Here is a 22,010-nt window from a genome sequence, read left to right as displayed (position 1 = left end):
CTCACCAGGTTATGCAGTCTCTTTTTGGAGGGAAAATTCCCATTCTGTTGAAATATGAGGGGTTTATAATCTGCATTCCTTTAGCTCTGCCACGAAGTTGCATTTTATTTCCTTTGAGGAGAAGCATCAGGAAGTTGTTTCCGGGTGTCATCGGCTGGCTGCGAGTCCTCCCAGAAGCTCAAGTCGGATGGTTTGGTACAGGAAGTTCTGAGTTGGATGTGTGCCTTCTTACCTTGGAGCTACTGATTACTCATGCCTTTTGGCTTGCAGTGGCCTGGCCATACTGATTAGTGTCTTTATAATTTGCTGTGGGTGTTTTTGTGGAAGCTTAATTTGAGTTTGTATACTGTTTGTAAACTTTTTTTTGTTATCAAGATAATGCCCACTTGAGTGCTTTGTGTTTATTATTACTGCTTCTTGTTCTCTGTAGTTTCATAGTATTGAAATCATTCATTTGCGGTTAAAGTACTGTACTTGTATGTCAAGAGTCTTATTTGGGGATTAATTTCTTCTTACATTCTTCACACTTGCTTTCAGTCTAGAAGATATTTTTGGCCACATTTCATGAAATTGTTGTCACTTTTTGAAGTATGAGGTAATGAAAATAGTCTTATGTTCTTAAGGAAGTTTTGAAAATGTTTGTGTTTTGTGGGAAAGGGTTTGAGATTTTTTTTTAAATGTAAATTTTGTGTGTTACCCTTTAAAAGAACCAGTGCATCCAGTTTAAAACTCTACTTGGCAGATGTATTTCGAAGATGGGGTATGCAAGAATGCAGGTTTTCTTAGAATAAGTTTACTTTCTAGTTTCTTCTATTCTTTATGGTATCATTACCTTTCTTGTTACTTGTGTTCAAACACATAATGTCTGTTAAAGCTTTTCACTTTTCTGCCTCTTTCTGAATTTGTGCTGTAATTTCATGCTGCATATGCTGTCATTTAGCCACCTCTTTCATAAAATTTTTTTTTGTCGTTTTGCAGAGAGAGATAGGCTTGAAATACAGTATCACCAGCCTTTTCCTTTTCTACCCTCCTGCCAAAAGAATTATGTAAGAGGTATTAGCAAATAAACCCATGGTAAGCTAATGGTTTTCTGAAATGGTTTTCTTTTTCTTCTTTTAGTTCCTGGAATGGATGGCGGAGGGTTAGCTGATGCTAGTCTCACAGATTCCTACTTTAGCACCAGCTTCATTGGCGTTAATGGATTTGGAGGTCCTGCTGAAACAAAGTACCCCATGATGCAGGTAATAGCACTGAGTTGTATGCAGTTTCATTAATTCTGGCTGGTGTTACTCTGGGAAGGGAAAACTGTTCAAGAAGCAGAAAAAATAGGGCCTTATGGAATGTGTCATAGGATATACAGAGTATATACTCGCTTTAATCTTGCAGGTGGAAATGCAAGAATATCATTGCTTTAAAATTAGTCTTTTTGTTGGCACTTATCTGAGCTGTTGTACTGGATTTTGGCAAATATATTAACTCTGTTCCTAGATTTCTTTTTAGGCTTATAGCTTATTTTGATAGCCGTTTAGTAAATGTTTCAAAAATCTGATTTTTATATATTTCAAAGAGCAAAAGTCACTGAAGCAGAATGTGAACTGTCAAACCTGTAAATTACTAGACAAAAGCTTCAGAATTTGTAAACTTAGTGTCTGGGGGTATTCCATTATGTTTAAGTCTTCTGACATGTTTTCTTGTATTTATAATTTTCTGTAGATGTTGACATAGGAACTCCCATGAGGTGAAATTTTTTGTGTAGGTAGTATTATGCAAAATTTTCAGCAAAAGGCTGTTATTTCAAACCCAAATGACTGTCTATTGAGTTAACACATGAAGTCCTAGAACACCACCCTCAAACTGTTAAGCTTTTGAAAAGCTGAAAAGATGGTCTCTCCCTATACTCAAAGGTTTAACAAACCAGTTTCTGGTAAATGAAAGAGAGCAGAAGTCAAACAGTTCACACTAAGTCCTGACAACAGCTCTCTTTCATATCAAGGAAACTCTCCTTATGAGTTTACTTTGATCTCAGTTCTGCCTGTATTAGGGATTGAAGAATAACTCAGCAAAAGGTGAAACAATTAGGTGTATTTCCTTTTTCCCTTCTTTTTTCTTTTTTTTTTTTTCCCCTGCATGTTTTCAAGAATGCTGGATTCTCTTGTTCAGTAGAATTGCAAAACTGTGAAAATGTTTGTTACTGACAGTGCTGCATGATTTAAACAGAGAAATTTTAACCTCTGATTCCAGAATGTACTATTGAAGCTGGAAGTTACAAATTTTGGTATCACTGAGATCATATAATTTTAACCTTTTTAGTGCTAAGTCATCATGTTTTGTATCCTTAAACTGTATTCTACAAAAGCACTGGTGACTTTCTAAACACGGATTTTTAATTATAACTATTTATTCTAGAAAGGCAATAAGGCATACATCTAACATGAACCCTCATAGGATTTTAAATGCTTTGCTAATGCCTGTGAGATTACAGTCAAGGCATTGTGGTTTCTCTTTGATAAAAGAGAAGAAATTGATGTGTCTCTTACCCATTGGAGGCTAAAGAAAATTACTTCTGAAGGAGGATTTCATTAGAGTTGAGAAATGCTTACTGGCATTAAACTACAGTTTAAAAAGCATTCTTATAGTGATTTTTACCCCCCCCCCCCCCCTTTGAGTCATGTAATTTAAGTTCTTGCTTGCATATTTAAAGCTGGTAACGCTGTCTATTTTGATTGTATCAGCTTCTCAATTAAGTACATACTGATAAAGTTTAGCCACTCAGAATGTGGTTTTCCATGTCACTCAGCCCTTTGGAGAGCAAGGTGTGGGAAAAATCCTAGTGCATTTTACTTTAAATAATGCTGATGCTTTATGGTTTGGAACAGAGACTTTGAATCTCATAGACTGGTGGTTGTGTCAAGGATGAACCTTTTCCTCTCTAAAGATTTTGTTACTTTATTAAACCTTAGCAAAACTGATTTATATAGACCCACTGGAGACTTCTTAGATGTTAGACAGTTTCCAAAAGATATAGCCTGCATTGGAATGTTCCATCTTGAGTTTACTCTTGCTATTACAGCTGTGGCCTAGTCTAGGCCTTATCTGAACTCCAAGCAGGAATGCTGGTCTACTTTGTTTCCCTCTTTCTTTTTCTTCCACTTCGCACTGAAGCAGCATGAAGGTGGATCTGTATTTAATGACAGCTGGATCCATGTTAATTGGAGCAGAGGGGTGTGTAAGGAAAGAGAGGCTGATGCTGTAGGCTTAGAGAAACTGAGCTGAGAACAGGATAAGGAACTAGGAAAGACTGAGGGATGGGATTGAAGCTTAGAGATGTTGGTGGGATACTCACAGAATGAGGACTAGAATTGCACAAGTGAAATACAGAGAAACTGGCTCAAAGAAATGAGTCGGCATAATGCAAAGCTGGGGCAAAGTAGGGTGGAGAGAACAAATCCATGTGCTCGTTTCTCTCCAGTTCCTTGAATCAAACTAAAGATACCAAAAATTTAGAGTTCTGCCATTTATGAAACATCAGAAGGTGTCTGTAAAATATGTCAATAGCTCTCAGCTTTTGCAGATGGAAACGTTAATTCCATCTGTGAGTTACTTAGCCATCTCTGGTGGATCTGTGCAGTTCGCAAATAGATGCATCAGTGATGCAATATGAGGAAATTTTTTCAGCTTATTTTTTTTAAACCGGGAAATTGCACACATGTGCAAATGAACATGCTGCTAGAAAACTGCTAGTAAGATATAGTTGTATGTTAAGAAATGTTAAGTTTAGGTTGTCAGTGCAGCCTTGAGGTTATGTACTGAGATATATTTCTCATAATAATTTTTTTTTTCAGGGGGAAAATTGTAAGTGGGACTTACTCAGGACAGAAGATGTGTGGTGCATGTGTAATGAGCACCCATTTGATAGTTAAGTGTTCATCTTGCAGTTCCATGCCTTACTCCTGCATGCTGTTCACATCCTTCTTACAAAGACTGTTAGTTGGCAGTGTGCTTTCCTGTGCAGGTTATGATTATTGCATTCAACTTTACGGGATGCTTTGCTTATGAAAGAAGGAAACAGTCTGCATTTTATAGAGGCCTGGCAAGAAAAAGGATGGCAACTAAACAAACAAACAAACCCAAAAAACCCAACAGTGCTGGCAGACTAGAGACTCCAAACTAACCTGTACAGCTGGAAGGTGAGGAATGGCGTTAATTACCACCTGTAGAAAGCTTGGTTCAAGTTGCTTAACTGGCCTCAATCTAGCAAAGATAGAAATAGTTGGTCTCTTCTGGGTAACGTTCTTTTTCTTTTACTATGAGATGATCTTTCTGCAGTCCGTGTTTTATTCACTAGATACTTTCCAACGTAATCATCAGGGATTCAATAGATGAGGTTTTTTGACTATTCCTAATTAATCTCCAGAGCATTTGTGATGTGCAGCACATAAACCTGAAGCTTATTGAAAACACTATGTGATTTTATATATGGGTTATCATAGCACATATGTAATGGAGCCAAAATGCCTGAAGCAATGCTACATACAAATTTCGCAATCCTTATGTTTTTGTGTGCAATGAAAATCTGTTACGGTGTTAAGTAAACAGCAAAAGAAAGGGAAGTAAAAATGGGTTGTATAATCATGAATTGGGGAGGGGATGTGCTTCTTTAATCATAAATAATGTAGGTGGTTAGTGGCCAACATTTCTGGAGAACGGATATTTCTGACTTCTGACTGAGATTTCATTTGTATGTGTTGAAGAATGTTTTGAGATCTAGAATATCTCATTGGGGTAGATTAGTGGTGAAGGTGCAATTATGGCAATGCTCAGTTTGTAGTGGAAAAAAAGAGTAAAAATCCTTGGTAGAATTAGGAAAAGGATTTTTGATGTGGCCATGGTTTTATTTATTTTTCTTTTCTGAAAAATAGCTTTGCCTCATCGTTCCGCTCTTTTTACCTCAAGGGTCTTTGCTGTTAGCCAACCTTCCATTCCCCCCTGTTGGCATCTTCTGTTTTTACTATTTCCTATTGATTAATAGTCTCCTGTCCTCAGTGGTTTGCATTTTCCTGTAATACAGTTTTGCTTCATGTCTTTTCTTTCCTGAATCTGCATGTGCTTTCATATGCTACATTAGCAGTATTGGCTTCCAGCTTATCAAAGTGAATTTTCTGTTTTCCCCTCTCTAACTAATAACAGAGCAGGCCTGCACAACACATCGCCCACAGGCTGCATGCTGTCCTCGAAGCTGTTCTTTCTCTTTTTTGGTGTAGCAGCAGCTGCCAAGAGACAGTCAGAGGTGTGGTTCAAGAAGCAGCTCGTTGATTTTGGCTTTCCCAACAATCAGGAGGCAGGAGCTGGCTGGCTGGGGTGCCTCTGATGCTTGGCTGTTTGCTCAGCTGCTCTGCGTGTGCCTCTTGGCTGGCATTAGTGCTGCCCCTTGCCTGACTTGTGGCTTGATCAAATATACAGGTGGTGCAGGAATGACCAGGAATATTATGTTGGGATCTTAAAAGGATATTATGGCAGGATGAGGCAGAGGAGTGTCTTGATGTTAATAACTTCTAATGTCATACTGGAACTGAACAATTTCGCTGTAAGAGTATAAACCAATAGAAGGTGTCTTCATGCGTATCGCTTCACAAAGATCTTTGATTTCCTTGTTTTCATGAGATGAAATTTATAATTACACGGCTTCCATTGGACTGCAGGTAATGTAGAAAGTAAGAATCACAACTTTTCAATTAGTCACCCTAATAAAATAAAAAAGGGGTAACAATCTTCAGTGTTAGAGCTGGCAAGGCCAAGCAATAGAGAATTGGTCTTGCTTGCTTTTGCCATTCTGATGTTGGTATACTAAGTGTTCTTGAAAGCCTGAGAAGTAAAGACCATGCTCACTTCAAAGCATTGCAGCTGAATAAACACAAAGACCTTTGTTCCCATTGCTGCCTCTGCCAAGAGTTGAGTAATAAAACTCTCCTTATAGCACAGAAGCTTGTAAATGTCTTCAGTTTTTAACTGTTGAGAACTGAGTGGAACTACAGACATGCTATATTAAATACAAAATTATGCAGTTGTTTACATAATGCTTTCTAAAGAAATCCAGTTGCTTTAGCTCAAACATTTCTGAGTGGGACATGCAATAGATGATGCCAAATACATTAGCTGTCAAAGGCAAGTTTTGGATTGCTTAGAAAGAAAATCACAAGGTAGGTCACAGAATCTGACAATGATTTGTTTGGTTGTGACAATCTTATTCTTTTGCAGGATAACTTCTTTTATGGTCCAACTAATATTATTCTAAAAATTACAAAGAAGTATTTTGAAATATAGATCCAGTATTAAGTTGAAGAGGACATACTACAAAATTTTTTGATATATAACACAGGAATATCTCTCTACACCTACCTGAAAGGAGGCTGTAGTGAGGTGGGGGTCAGTCTCTTCTTCCAAGTATCAAGCAATAGGACAAGAGGTAACAGCCTCAAGCTGCTCCAGGGAAGGCTTAGACTGGATATTAGGAAAAATTTCTTCACAGAGGGTGATCAGGTATTGGAGCAGACTTCCCACAAAAGTGGTGGAATTGCCATCCCTGTAGATGAGGCCCTCAGTGACATGGTTTAGTGATGGACTTGGCAGTCCTGGGGTGGTGGTTGGAACTGATGATCTTAAAGATCTCTTCCAACCTAGTTGATTCTGTGATTCTAAGGAAGGTGCTAATTTTCTCTGTGTTAGGCCAGAGACTATGGAGACAGAGGGGGCAAATACTATCTCTTAAGTATCTTGGGGAGAAGAAATGGTGGAGATGAAATCAAAATCCCTCACTTAAGTCTTGTAACATAAGATATGTAAAATTATGTAAAACTGTAATTGTGTGCAGCAAGGCTTTATTCATACTCTATCTTGATGAGAATTTCCTAAGTATATATTTTAGTGGAGGGATATAAAAGCTAAGCAAACTTCTTGTAAGTGCAGCTATAATTTGTGTTTTGCTACTGAACGTTGAAGGGTGGAGGCAAGGTGGTGTGTACCTTTAGAAGGTGGGAGTAACATTTTGTAACACTTCTCTTCCTAGCATACTACACCAAGGAAGTATTGAAGTGGGGGTGGGTGGTGTGCTGGGCTGCATTAGGTAAAATACTGCTAGCAGGTCTAGGGAAGTAATCCACCTCACCTCTGCTCAGCGCTGGTGAAGTCACACCTGGGTTTCTGGGCTTCTCAGTACATGAGAGACATGGACACACTAGAGAGAGTGCAGTGAGGGGCCTTGAAGATGGTGAAGGGGACTGGAGCATCTCATCTGTGAGGAAAGGTTGAGAGAGCTGGGAGTGCTCAGCCTGGAGAATAGAAGGCCTGGGGGAATCTATATCCATGTACACAAATACCTGAATGGAGGGTATAAAACAGCAGATTAATTGTTAAATAATTAATTGCTTAATTGCTTGGATATCCAGGAATTAACACAGTGTTCTGGAAAATTTTGTTTCTCAATTTTTCTGTGAAATTAAAGACCCTGTATTTTGTTAACTGGCATAACAGAATGTTCAGCACTAGAAGAACTTTAAGTTGAAACCTCAGGTTAAATCCTTGGACAGGGATGAATGTGACAGTTTTGTTCTGTAGTAGATTGCTTTGAGATGTGAACAGAAACAGCTTTTAATTCATTTAAAGGGAGAGGGACAGGATGTATGCCAGTCAGTCTAGTTGAATTTTAACTAGTGCTTAAAGAACCTCAATAAATCCTGTCAAGAGGCAGGCAAAGAAAAGCAGTTTATATGGAACTGAGTGACGTTGATGTGGTGCTTAGTTATGACAAAGTTGACTTTTTATGTTAACTTCTGTATGGTGAAAGTCATGATGTCCTGAAGTCTGAAGCTCGTTTGTGCGTGCTTGACTTGCCTGGCAGGCTTAGTAGATTTTTTCTTCTGTTAATGGTTCCTTTTACCTTTCTGAACCTTTCATCCTTTGGGCTTGAGGTTCTTGTGATTGTAGTCATCTTGAAATTGAATTTGTGTGAAAAATAGTTCAACACCATTAGAAGAGATTGAGAGGTGTTATTTAAGATCAAAACTGCCTTCTGGAAAACACAAATAACAAGTAGCACTTGGGTTTTCTTCTTTCTTTCAAGACATTTCAGCCTTTGTAGGAATCAAATATAGGAATAACCTTCATAAAGACTAAATGCTTTTGGGTGTGGTAGAAATTTTAATATTAAAACAGTTTAAAAATACTTTGCTGATTACATGCAGGTCTTCTATGAATAATGTTAAGCTAAGAAGCTTCTGCATGTGTAATAGAAATGAGCAAACTGAAAAATTCATGAGTGGTGAAGTGGAGGTTTTTTAACCTCCTTCAAGGTACAATTTACAAGCAGTTGTTAAAGCAAGAGCTGCCCAAGAGAGAGGCTTTGTTTTTCCACAGTGCTGATTCATATAAAAATACATTTGCACCATGAACAAGGCTTGACTTTGTAGAAGCACAGTTGATGTTCATAGAGTTTGTTTGCACTGTGCTTTCAGAACCATGAACAATGTGTTCTGTTGCAATCTGTCTTGCATGCACAGCGTGTTTTTAGTGATCGTATCAGCACAGATTTTCATTATTGCAGTCACCTATTCATGTTACAAGTCTGAGTGTTTAACTCCTGTACTTAAAGAGATAGAGTACTGGTATAAACTTAGAGTTCTAAGTAAACTTAAAGTTCTAAGTTTAAGTCATATGCTTACCATCTTTGATGCCAGTCCAGATCTCAGTATCATCCCTGTTCTGGCAGGCCATTACCTTTTGCACGAAGGTGGTTATGATAATATGAGTGTTATAAATAGGCATGAATAAGTAGATGTTCTAATCTACACCAGGACAAATTTTGTGTGAATCTGAAAGGTTCCGTTTAGGAGTTTTCTTCCTAAAGCACTTTGTTTCATCCACACTTTAGGATCAGTGTGGATGTATCAAATGCCAAGAAAAGATGCATAATAGGGATGCTTATCAAGTATTTGTGGAAAAACTATGTGACTTCTTTCCATTGCTTGGTCAGCAATGAGAATATAATATATGGAGAGTTGAGCTACCATACTCCTGAGGTTAGTTATTTTGATATACTCTTACTCTTTTGATGATGGTGAACAGTAGGATGAGCATCCCTTATCTTGGGCAAGATTGTTAACTTAGCATGTTTCCTAAAGTGTTACTTTATTTTGTAGAAATAAGTAAACTTTGTTTCCCTAGAGGCATCCCTCTTGTGTAAAGAATTGTTGGTCGCTAACCTTTCAGTGAGGGTTATGTTGTGTTGATTGAGTGTATTTAGGAACATGAAATATGTGGCATCAAAATAAGAGGAGCATATAGCAAACGACTTTCTTCATCTAAGTCTTGAAAAAGCTAAGGTTTGCATAGTATTTACATGTGTACACATAGTGTATATATATTGTCCTAGGACATCTGCATGTGCTACAGTTCTGCTTCCTATAGTACTATATACTTGTACAGTTGTATCAGAGAAGCCTGAATGGTTGCAGAAAGTTTGGTGTATAAATGAAGCACAGATAATGGAAGTAATAACTGAGTGAATAAAGCACTGTGAGGGATTGAGCCTCTTGAGAAGGTAACAACATAAAACTTTCTGCATAAGAACTGCTTTATACAGTCTATTTTCTCTTTTAGATACAAGTATTGAAAGCTGCAGCTTCTGGTGAAGTTAATAGTAGCATGAGAGCTGCAAACATTGAGAAATTTGAATTGCAATAAGTTTATTCTACCATATTTTATAACACTCTAGCTTCTCTTGGTTCTCCTCTGTTCCAACCAAATTTGCTTCAGAATATTGATATTTTTGATCAAGAATTAGGTGGAATGACATTGAAGTATAATGTAGCAAGGTTCTTGCCCTCTGACACCAATGTTGAGGTTGGTCATGGAAAAATGTAAGCATAAACAGCAACTCCAGTGACAAATTTTGAGGCTTAGTCTGTGTCTAGACTACTAAATTAAGCATGCCTGAACACTTTCCTTGGTGTTTAGGCCAGCTGGCATAAAATGGCCTGTTTGTCCTGGTGTACGCTTACCCGATAAAGCAGAGGCTGCATGCAAACTGTGTATTTGAAGGGATCTCAAACCTTTTCACTGCTGAATAGTGCCTGGAAATTGGCTAGGAGAGTCCTGGTTGATGTGGGCCAAAAGCATGCCCAGGAATATTTTAACAAATTACTGGTTGTCTCTCTCAGTAATGGAGAATGCTTCCTGACCTTGCCTTGCTTTTCTTCTCACGCTTTTTCTTCCTGTGGGAGACTGGACAAAGAAAATAAGGAACTAGGAGTAAGAAGGGACCTTCTTAGATTTTTGTCTATCAAAGCAGTGGTTTAGGGCAGCACTGACACACTTAGTCCAGTTTATTGCTAGCCCATATCTCTAGAGGAATGCAGGAGAGGCAGATGGAGTCTAGGAGAAGTGTTGAGAGGGCTTCAGATGTCCTGCTGGATTGCAAGAATCACATGGTTTTGCTGAAAGGTCTTAAAAGTTGGTGTTTTTTTTTTCTCTTTATTTTTAAGAAGAACCTATCAAATGTTGCACTAATTTGAGTATTTTTTGTTGGAAAAGTTTCGTGTTGTGATGGTAGTGTATAATAAAGGGAGGAGTTGTTTCAGGAGTACAGTGTGAAAGAATGTTTAAAGAAGATAAGTAATTGGCTTGTCTAATGTTTTGACAACGTACAGAAAGAGAACCATAGGTTTGTTAGACCCTCCCAAGTTAGAAGGAATTTGTGAAGGTAGTGTTTTAATATAGTCATTTTTGGTTTGCATTCCTCTCATGTAAAATGCTTTAGTAAATGTTCTTGTCAACTACAAATAATTTTCTGTTTAGAGTATTTACTAAATGGGGAATGAGCACAGGTTTCATAGTCTGTTCTTAAAACTTTCTAAATGTCACCCCAAATGCCATCACTTAGTCTTTTGTAGCTGTATTTTACATGTACACACTTTCATCTCCTGTTTCGCAGAGGATGACAAATAGCAGCAGCTCTCCTAGCCTTCTCAATGACAGTGCCAAGCAGTATGCAGGCCATGGTAAGTACTTATTAATGTAATACATACAAAACTATGTTTGGAAATTTAAACTCACTTTTGCAAAACTAAGACTTAAGGGAATTTTTTCCTTCTGATTTGGTTCAAGGTGCAGAAGAACTTCATTTTTTTAACAATAATGTATTGTGTGATTACTTTTAATACAAAGCTAAGTGCTACTAAACTCAATTTTTCAGCCTTCTCTTTGGTCCAGTGGGGAAAAACTAAAAAAAAAGTCATTTTTGGTCTTGTCACTTCAAGTGAATTGCTAGTTTGGACATCTGTTGTGAAGCCATTTTTGTTGCTCTGCAATAGTATGACTTTTTATTGTGCTTTTCAAGTAGGTGTGTGGAATGAATGTATAGGTTTTTATTCTTAAATTTAAGGTGTATAGATTTTGTGAAATGTGTCACGTAAATGATGATTTTCAATAGCTTTTTGTTTTGTCCTTTAAGCAGTACTTTACCTGTTACAATTTTTTTTCCTACTATAGGAAACATGGTTTTGAACCGTACAAAATGTCTCAATATTGCAGACCTGCATACTCACTAAATTATTGTGGAGGGTGTATTGAACTTCTGTAAGGAACTTTTCAGAATTCCTGCAGATTTTCCTCTGTGGCTGTTAAACTAAGTTCTTTATAGAAGAGGGTACTACTCCCTTATGGCAAGGACAAACATTTAAAATGTATTTCTGCTCTGAAAATTGCTGCGTAAATGATGTTCTAGAACTTCATTTGCATGTCTGACCCCGCAGCTAGTCTACTTTCTAGGGTTATAATTTTTTAAGCATGATAGTAATTACTATGAAATTAACTTGCTTGAAAGTTGATTTTTTTTTTTTTTTTTAATTTATTTTCTCTTCCTCCTGGTCCATTTCCAGTAGGTTTTGTGATTAATTCTGCTTCCTTTGTCTCACTGAACAATCAGCTATTCAAGGCAGTGGAAGTCTCTAGTTTTAAATGCAGTCAGAGTTTGACTGTGACAGGTCAAATAGTGATGGTGATGCACGTGAAGGAGAGAAACCAGAATGACTTTTGGAAACCAGTTTAAATTCTGTTGTGTCTCAGGTCCTTTTTCCCCCCCTGCCTCCTGCCCTGCCAAGCTATGCTTCACTTGTAGAATTACTTTTAAAGGAATGACACCAGTGCTTACAGATGGCAGTCATCCGCTAATTTGACAGCTCTACCCATGCAGTTTGGAGTTTTAACTTGCATCTGTGATTGTTACTCACTTTTTTGTGCTTCAGCTCTGGAAAATATAAGTATTGACAAAGAAAAAATCAATAAAAAGCTTCCAACAGAATGTAGACTTCTGCTACACTTAATTCTGATTTAAATTTGTGCAGAACAGTGACAGGACGAGTAAAATTCACATTATTTGTAAGGCCATGATATATGGAAGATGAGTAATTTTAGGTAACTGGAGATAAAGGCTTTGAAATATTAGATGGACATTAGTGTCAGCATCAAATAAACTAAATTCAGCTAATGAGCACCTTTTCTATTGAGCAGTTGCACAGAATCTAATAAATACCTTTTTTTTTTTTTAGCAGGGTGGTTGCTAAAGTTTTGTCTAAAGAATTTTTTTCATACAGAAATATGTTAAAAATGTAAAATGTCTTTTTAATATTAGAGATGTCCAACATATTTTACATTCTTTTTACAGATCCTCTAACTTCACCAAATTCATCCTTGTTTAATGACTTTGCTGCCCTCAGCGTGTCTCAAAGGAGGAAGGTAGGCAAGCAACCAACTCCTTAAGTTGTGTATTTGTATGTGAGTTGACAGGGAAGAAGATCTGGAATAACTTGAAATGCTAGGTGAAATAAGGATCATTCTTCTAATGTTACTAGGTATATTTTAATACGTTGCTTCTGGTGTAAATAAGATCTTACTGCTTCATTTTTGCCACACCAGATTAGACTGTTGCTGCTATTATGAAATATTCCAAGCACTTGTAAGCAGAAGTTTATAAGGATGCTTTGAATAGGAAAATCAGGACATAGCCCATTGAATTTGAAAACAAATTATTTTTATTGTATTGACACACAAGCAGCTGCAGGCCTTCATGGCAACAAGTTCTGAATACATTAAGAATCATTCCCCTGTTTATATATGATGTGAAGGTAATCCTTGCAGTTGGAAATGTGTTTAGTTTAAAAGACACTCTGTGATATTACTGGGAAGCTAGGGTTTGGGGTTGTTTATTCCCATGAATCTCTACTGAGAAATCTTTCTTTTACTGAGGGTAAAGCATGTTTTTCTAGATGCTAAACAGCATCTTCAAACAACTTTGTCCTATGCCAACACAGCTTGTTGTGTTTTCCAGTTACACACTTATGAACACAGTGACTGGAATAAGGGCCAGAAGTTTGGTTACACCAGAATTTTGTAATTTTTTTGAACTATGGCTTATCAAAAAGACATTATCTTGTCTCAACCAGTTAACAAATTTTACTTTCACTTATGACTTCCATGTTTTACTACTTTTTTAGGTACATGATCCTGAGCTTTCCTTGATAATGTATTGTCTTGAAAGCAAGCTACATTAGCATGCTTGTGACTTTTCATAGAGCTTCATTTCTGTGTTGGCAATTGGGAGTTCTGTGTCATTCCTGCAGGTTGAGATTGATCTTAAAGATAATTACCATAGCTGACCCATCAGACTAATGTTCCTTAAAATGAAATGCTGTTGTAGAATGTTAATTTCCTAATATATGATGTAGCCAAACTATATGGGATCTCTGAATTGCCTTTTTCCTTAAGACCAGTACAGTGCACTGGAAGTTGGATGTTAAAAAGAAATGTGTAGTTTATCCACTTACTGGGGATAGTAAGAAAGAAAATAAGCATACAATCATTTTTAGCAGTCTGCAAGAACTATGTGTGTATATATACAAACATATATGTATGTACATGTGTGTGTGTGCTTGGATATATAAACCATGTGCACCAGAGAAAATAAACTGTCATACAGAAGTATTACCAGAGTGACCACTGCTTCTAAAAGTTACTTCAGAGTTAATTAAACAGGTAAAAATGAAAATAAATCATTTAATGTTTGAGTGTAAAACTGAAATAACTCAAAACTCAAATACTAATGTAGAGTCTTCTCTGACTTGGTCCCTTTTTCCCCAAGAAAAAAATCAGCAAAGTAAGACACTTGCTGCTAACATAGTATAAAGAGGAAGATTTATCTGTGAAACAGATTGATTTGGATTTTTTCCAGTTACTACTTCAAACATAACTGGCATTAATTGAAAGAAGTTTGTTTTGCTTCACATGTTAACAACTTATTGTTTATTATGATTGCTTTTTTTGTGATATATGTTTGTATAGAAGGTTCTTAAATAATACTAGTAATGGGGAAGTTTTCATTGCCCAGGGAGGTTGTGAATGCTCCATCCCTGGCAGTGTTCAAGACCAGGTTGGACGAGGCGTTGGGTGATACGGTTTAGTGTGAGGTGTCCCTGCCCATGGCAGGGGGGTTGGAACTTGGTGATCTTAAGGTCCTTTCCAACCCTAACTATTCTGTGATTCTATGATCTAATTTTACTTGACCTGTCTAAAATCCAGGCACCCAGGCTCCCTCTATAGTCAGCAGAGAGAGTTGATCAGCTTAAAGGAATATTTGGCTCACATTAAGAGAAGTATTATGGAAAAGACTAGATGTGACTGCTTTAAATGGTTAAAAATTCATGTCCAAAGTTATGAGAAATTAGTCACACTTTTGTAACTGACTTTTACTACCAGATGTGGGTGTAGTTTCTTAATATTTTTAGCATTTTTCGAGTACAGTATTCAAGTTGCACTGACTTCCTCAAACCCCTAGATACTTGAGTGCCTGGTATTTAAAAACTCGTGTGATTTCCTTCCACCCCATTAACTGGGATTTCTGGAGGGCTTGAGTGTTGGGATCTGTCAGGCTAGTGCTTCATGCCTGCTGTGACACAAGATAGAGAAGTTCTAGAAGTGTGTGCTTCTATATGTTGACTCTAAAGGGAGCCTTGGTGATGAGCTCAAATGTAGGTGTTTAGGACATCTGCTATTTGAAAAGAAAACTTTCTATTTTCTTGTAAGGAGCCCGAGGCTGAGTTTTTGTTTTTTTCTGAACTAGCTGGCAAAACCAGCATTTCCTTCGTTTATCACTGACTTGGAGGACAGATACAATACAGTCCTGGTAAGTGAATAAAGAGTAATCACTTTCCTTTGCAAATTAGAATTATGATATTTTAAATATTTAGAACTATGAAGTTATTTGCAACTATGTAAAAACTGTGTATTTGTGTAAAACTGGGAATAGTTTTTGTAAAAGCATGTAATATGTAGCTGGGTTAAGTTAGGAAGTTAAGTTTAGTACTCCTTATTGTCTCTGAATATTGCTGACCATGTTACCCTGGCGGCCTTTTAACAATGGGCAAGCCATATGGAGGTAAATATTTGATATCAATAAAATATTAAATGTAAGACTTGATGATTGTAATTCTGAATATCCTTTTTAATTAATTATCAAAATAATTTTGATATTTAAAGACATTCTACTTTTTTTTTTTAAAAAGCAAACATAGTCCTTGAATTTTTGTGAGCATTCATGAGGTTCTCTGTTTAGAAATTATTAAACTGCATTTCAATTTTAGATTTCAGGAAAGCTAAGATTACTATTTAAAGACATTTTAATAGGATACTTAAAATGAAATCAAAGGAGCTAAGTATTTCTGTAGATGGAGCCTTGGTGGAGGTTCTGTCAACTGTAAAACCTTCTGGATTTACTGTCCGGTTGTTGTAACTCCACATGCAGTAAGACAAGCAACCTTAAAGTGAATTTCGTATAAGAGATTTTCAGGTAAGTATTAATCTACAATGCAAAAATAGGATTTGTGAAGCATGGAACAAAAGCTAGAGTTTAGTAATAGACTAACCCTCTTTCCTGAGAATAATGATGTCATGCTTACTTCATTTTTTCTTCAAATACATGTTATGCTTCTTAAAAATAGAGTGGCAATAGAGTGGGTGTTTTTCCTAAATTGGCTTTAGCCGTTATCTTGAAAAATGCTTCTCTCTAAACCCAGAAATGATCAGGCTGGAAAACTCCTTGCATTCATTGTGGTGGTTCTGGTAAAAAGTTCATAAAAACATGTGCAACACAGCTGATTGGTATCTGTTGCAAGGGAATGACAGCTTAATGCACTATAAAGAAAATATATGATGAAACCTTTGTTTAAATTTGTTCTGAGACTGTTGCCACCCATCCGGGCTAAAGGGTTCCCTATTTATCACTTGTCAGCCTTCCAAGATAGTGAAAAGCTTCTTCATTTTACTTTGTTTTTTTTTTTCATACCTTCAATCCTCATAAAAACTGAACTCTTCTGAAAAGTTCCTAACATTGGTTTATTTCCATTTCATTTTTTTAATTGTTCAGTCACACCTAGAGGAAGGCCATTAAGGTGAGAACTGCTGTTGGTCCACAGGCTGCAAGAAGTGAACCAACTGCTGTAGTGAGCAACTTCCAGTAAAATCTTAATGCACTTTTGTATGTATTCTGAAGACATTTTTTAGTTGTTTATTTGGTTTTTTGATTTGTTTTGGTGTGTGGGTTTTGGTTTTTTTTTTTTGTTTGGTTGTTTTTTCCTTTGTGACCTCATCCATTGGTTTTAGGTGAGTAAAGCCAGAACCAAAAGATTCTAGATTAGAGTGGGATGTATAGGATAGATTATTTTGACTGAAATTCATGCAGAAAAGGGTGCTGCTCTTTAATGCTCTCTAAGGAGATTTAAATTAAGTGAGATTGGACAGCAGACTTCTTTAATTCATATGCTTTGATTAGCAGTAATGTGCAGACACTCATTTTGAAACAAAAAGACTGCCTTTAAGCCTAGTCTGTGTAAATTGAAGTTTTTTAACGAGTACAAAGAGAGTTTCCCATCTCATGTTAAAACAATAGAGCTAACTTCAGGTCCTGCAGAAACTAAATTCTTAAGACCTAAACTATAGCTAGTTTATTTTGAGTGTCCTGTCCTCCATCTAACTTTGTTACCTGTTGGAAAGCTGTATTTCTTTCCAGCTTACTGTCTCTAGCTCTATCTTGGCACATTTGATACCTCTGATATAGTTCAGTGGTGGTCATTGGAAAGCCATGTGTGCCCTCTTTGGTCTTTCTATGTTTACCTTTAATGAAAATATATCAATATAGTTGTTTCATGTTTCATAGCCTCCTGAATATAATCTCAGAAGTGTAAATCATGTTCTGAGTATTGAGGGATCATTACCAAGTGCCATGTCATGTCACTGTGTTGTAAACTTGTTGTTTACAACAAAAAAAGTTGTAAAATTGTGGCTGCACAGACTTTAAAAATGTATCTGGGCTAAATTTATATTTCAAACCCAAAATTTTCGTTCTGGGATTATACACCCCTGCTGCAATAATAAAACACTGCAGCTTGAAAATGTTGCAAGAAAAAGTTGTTCCAGGAATATAGGAAGACAGACTATGCATCTAGAGAAAAAAAATGTTTGCAAGTAGTGTTACGTTTTCGTTGGTCTGAAATGTGTTTTAAGTATGACGTCATCTAATCTGTTTTACATTTTTCTTTGGAATGGTTGTTAGAATTAACCCTTGTTTTGTGCTCTTGCTGTTTTAGTAATTACTACATAGTATGATATATTTCATTTTTAAGTTTGACATGAGAAAATGTTGACTTCACTTTTACATATGGATTAGTGATGATTGTGTTATGTAAGAAATTAAATTATTAAAGCACTTCCTTTCAGCAATGTGCAACACTTGAATGTTGATGAGGAGTTGTCATGTTTTTGTTGCCTAATCCTGTTGTGTATGTGAAGGAAAAAGAGCAGAATGAGATGACTGCTTAGCACAGCAATTACCTTAGGATTGTATTTAAAAAAATCTTTGCTTGCTTTGGCTTTGTAGCTAAGCAGGGTATGTTATGACCTACAGACATCTAAAACTGTAAAGGCTGCCCTTAGTCCCCATTTTAAAGCATAACTTTTCAGTTAGACACATAGATTTTGTCAGGTCCAGGTTACAAGATGGGGCAGTTAACTACAAATGTAACTTTAATATGCAAGATGCTTTTTGCTTGTATTTACAAGCTTTATTTGATTCTTTCTGTGCCAAGGTGTATGGAGTCTTTCAGAGTGACTGAAAGAATTTTTTTTTTTTTAAGCTTGTGCAAACAATGTTGAAGATGCTGTTACAGTTATTTAAAGCAGCTAGAAAATATACCATTTTTGAGAACTCGTGTGCTTAGGTAAGACCAGAGTAAAAGTTGCATAGGTCTTTAGTCCTCTTTTACCTATGTCTGACAATGTAATATTTATTTTTTATCTGTTTGTACACGCAGATACAGAAAACTCACTGTACAACAGATGAACTCTAGCTAACACTACTGTGATACCTTTTGGCTATGGTAATTTAAGGTAGTGCTGCTTAATTTAGCCTTAGATGGGGAAGGCTTAAGATCACTTCTGTTTGCTTCAGTAGTATATGTGCATAGACAACATTACCATAGCTCAGATAAACCTTTTGTTGTTTAGAGTTATTCATGTAGGATAGCCTTGTAACATCTTGCACCAGGGCAACCCTGAACTAGAAGGAGGAAGGGTAACTTTGCCCACTGTCCACAAAACAGGAGGAACTAGGGGCAAAGATGCTGTTACAGCAAATAGTAGGGAGAAATAGACTTGCTAAACATGTTCCCAAACTTCTTATTGAATGAATGGGAAGCAATTAATTAAGCTGACTTGAGGAATATTTCTGGTGTGGGCTAATTAAGTTACTCATCTGTAGTAGTGTTCTGATGTGAAGATGCTACGTGGGAAGGATCCTTCTGGTTTTAGAGTGAGTTTCTTTTGCTCAAGTGTAATGTTTCTTAGACTTTGGGGGTTTAATTTCCTAATATAACACCTTCCTCTAGTCATGCCAACCAGTAGCTTGTTGCCATTAACTGCTGGCAGAGGCTTGTTTCTACAGGGCAAGGGTTATAATTATTAGCTATGGTTGAAAATGCTTACCCTTCTCACCCTGGGGAGCCAAGCTGTTGCTTGCAATTAAAGGTAGTTAGCTGTTCCCTGCCACATGTAAACATTTGCAGCCTGTAATTACTGCTGCTTCATACTTCTTTGCCCTGAAGGAACTGACCTCCTCTAGTAATGCTTTGTAATAATTTGGGTTTGTAGGTTTTTCTCTTTCTCTTAGATTTCATGTTAATTATTGTAGCTTAATCTTATTTTTCCACTTAAAAATGATAGTGATGTCTTTGGACATCATTTGGAACTCCAAGTCATTTGTAACTTGTAACTGTATTGGGATTTGAAACAGAGTTTGAGAAATACCTGCTGAAGTATTATGAAGTGTTTAAATGCTTTAGCCACCTACTCCCATTCTCCCAAAAAATAATAATAAAAACCAGTTCAGTATATTGGAATATCCCTTCATCTGTATGGCTGAACAGGGTATTTTAACCTCATAGAAAGACCTTAGGGAAGGGAGAAATGCACTAGTTTTTGAAGTCATCCAAGAGAAATTGTCCCTATGCCAAGAAGTTTGGGTTTATTTGTCCAGATTGTCACGCCTCTGTGTTTTAGGTAGATACATTACTTCAGAAATGTTCAGTGTTTGGTAAGTTTTTCCTTGTTTCAGGATGCACTGTTCTATCTCTGTTGCTTTATTTGCTGCTTTTTGAGAGGGAAGGTTTGTAGCAAAGTTGATGAACTTACTCAGACTGCTCAATCTATTTGATCTTTCTGTTGAAAGTGGCAGGCACTCTTTCCTGTGTTTTCTGGTCTCCTGTAAACTTGATTGGATTTCTGAATCGGATGCCATTGGACATTGAGAACAAGTGTAATTTAGAATTATTTTGATTTAAATAGACTAAAACTTATTTCCAAATGTTAATATTGTATATTCCACCTTCTGATGCCCATTTGAACAATGAAATCCTGGACTAGTAATGGACTGGTGATGTTTTATAATAGGTAATGAAAGTAAAATATTAATTTAGTCTTACCCATGTAATAATTTAATTTTTTCATACCAGTAGGTCAAGAACTGCTGGTACATAAATTGTCTTTGTGTTGCTTTATGGCATAGAATTGACCATTGATTGCCCTCGGCAGCCTCCCCAGTATGGTCCTTTGTAAAACCTAAAATACAGTTTCATTCTGTTACCTGGCATCTGAATCCCATTGGAACCAAAATAGCTTCCCTCTCTATTGGCTCAGTTCCTCTTTTGTTTTGGTCCTCCTTTTCAAAATATTTATAGATCATCTTTTATTATGGAAGATGTCGTGGTTTAAACCCCAGCCAGACAGCTCGTTCCCTCACTTCCCCCCCCTTCTTGCCCTCCCCCTACTCCCGGAGGGACAGAGAGGAAAATTGAAACGAATGCAACTCCCACAGGTTGAGATGAGAACAGTTTAGTAACTAAGGTATAACACAAATCACTACTGCTACCACCAATGATAATAATGATAAAGGAAATAAGGGAAGAGAATACAACATCTCACCACCAGCCAACTGATAACTCGCCCCCCCCCAGCCCGACCGAGCTCTGACCGATGCCTCCTCCAACCCTGCAGTACACCAGCCCTTCTGGCTAACTCCCAGTTACATCCTGGGCATGATGTGCTGTGGTATGGAATACCTCTTTGGCTGGCTTGGGTCAGGTGTTCTGTCTCTGCTTCCTCCCAGCTTCCCCTCCTCCCTGGCAGAGCATGAGGCTCACAAAGTCCTTGGCCAAACCAAAACATCATTGTTATCAGCTCTGTTCCCAAGCCGAAAGTCAAAACACTGCACTGCACCAGCTACCAAAAATGACTGCTACTGCTGAACCCAGGACAGAAGATTAAAAGAAACCTTTATGAATAGGAATGTGTTTGGACACTGGCTGTAGTCTGGTAGTCTGAGGCAGACTCTGCTCCTGCACTTAGAGAACAGGCAGAGATGAGGAGGCTGCCAGAGAAACTTTCTCTTCATTATGTTGTTGCTTCTAATAGCCAGGCTAAGGAAATACCTCATTCAAATCCTGCCTAAAGTCCATATTTGTCTGTCTGGCTTCTCAGACCGTACAGTTTTATGATATTAGTAGTCCTTCTGAATTATAAAGAAGGTAATTTGCCATTGTGATGGTAGTTGTGATTCTCCCAATAAGTCTCTCCAATAAGTAGTGCTTAGATTTACCATGATCAGGCTTGCATTCAAACTACTGGAGGACTTTGTGCTACGCATCACAGAGTTTACCAAATTTCTAAATGGTATGGCAAAATTGTTTTGCTTATTGTAATTAAAGTTGGTTAACTTCATCTTCATTGAGTTAATTGCCTTTGTAGCTCATAGTCAATGTTGGTATCCTTGGGGTCTTGCTTTTTTATTTGCTTGGTTGGGTTTTAGGCAAATAAAGTACTAGTGATTCTATTCACTTCTAATTCTTTCCAAAGCTTTCAGCCTAAGTGTTGTAGGGAAGTAGAGGAGGGAATCTGTTTAGGTTTGGGTTTTGCAACCATTTTATGGTAGTTTTGTCCTGCATTTTACAAATTGTTTGTGTGAGTGAGGAATTTCCCAGTTATATTCTCACCTTGTTTCCTGAGAGACAATTTTTAAATTCATGTCAAGGTACATGTTACTAAGATTTCTAAGGTGCCAGATGAAGTAGGTATTGGAATAAAGGTAAGTTAAGCTTTGATTACTTAAACTAGTCTACATCCAGGTGATGGTAGTTGCGTTTTCACATTGATAAACCAAAAAAAAACCCACAGCAAATGACAAACAGACCAACGCCTGCAAATTAGTTGTTGCTATAATTGGTATAAAAGGTCCTGGTCTAAATATGTGTAGATGCTGGAATATTTCTTTTGGTGTTATTTACTATTTAGGTAGGTATATATATATATGTTTGAAAACACAGAGAAATCTGGAGAACTTCCATATTTTACCTGTTTGAAAG

General features: G+C 37.0%; 1 protein-coding gene across 6 annotated transcripts in view; it reads left to right on the top strand.

Annotated features, from left to right (window-relative positions):
• The window catches only part of PAN3 (poly(A) specific ribonuclease subunit PAN3), an 81,615-nt gene that overhangs the window by 11,790 nt on the left and 47,815 nt on the right, over positions 1-22,010 (top strand). For all 6 annotated transcript variants that reach the window (XM_062615116.1, XM_062615114.1, XM_062615115.1 and 3 more), the window contains 4 exons: positions 1,120-1,241; positions 10,985-11,051; positions 12,716-12,786; positions 15,167-15,229. In XM_062615116.1, coding sequence (XP_062471100.1) covers positions 1,120-1,241; positions 10,985-11,051; positions 12,716-12,786; positions 15,167-15,229 — 323 coding nt within the window. The remainder of the gene's footprint in view (positions 1-1,119; positions 1,242-10,984; positions 11,052-12,715; positions 12,787-15,166; positions 15,230-22,010) is intronic.

The sequence above is a fragment of the Pezoporus occidentalis genome, unplaced genomic scaffold, assembly GCF_034315485.1.
Source record: "Pezoporus occidentalis ecotype Australia unplaced genomic scaffold, CSIRO_AGI_Poc_V1 ctg18, whole genome shotgun sequence".
NCBI classification, from domain to species: Eukaryota; Metazoa; Chordata; class Aves; order Psittaciformes; family Psittacidae; genus Pezoporus; species Pezoporus occidentalis.
Note: the sequence above shows the minus strand (reverse complement) of the source record. Positions and strands in the feature narration are given on the sequence as shown.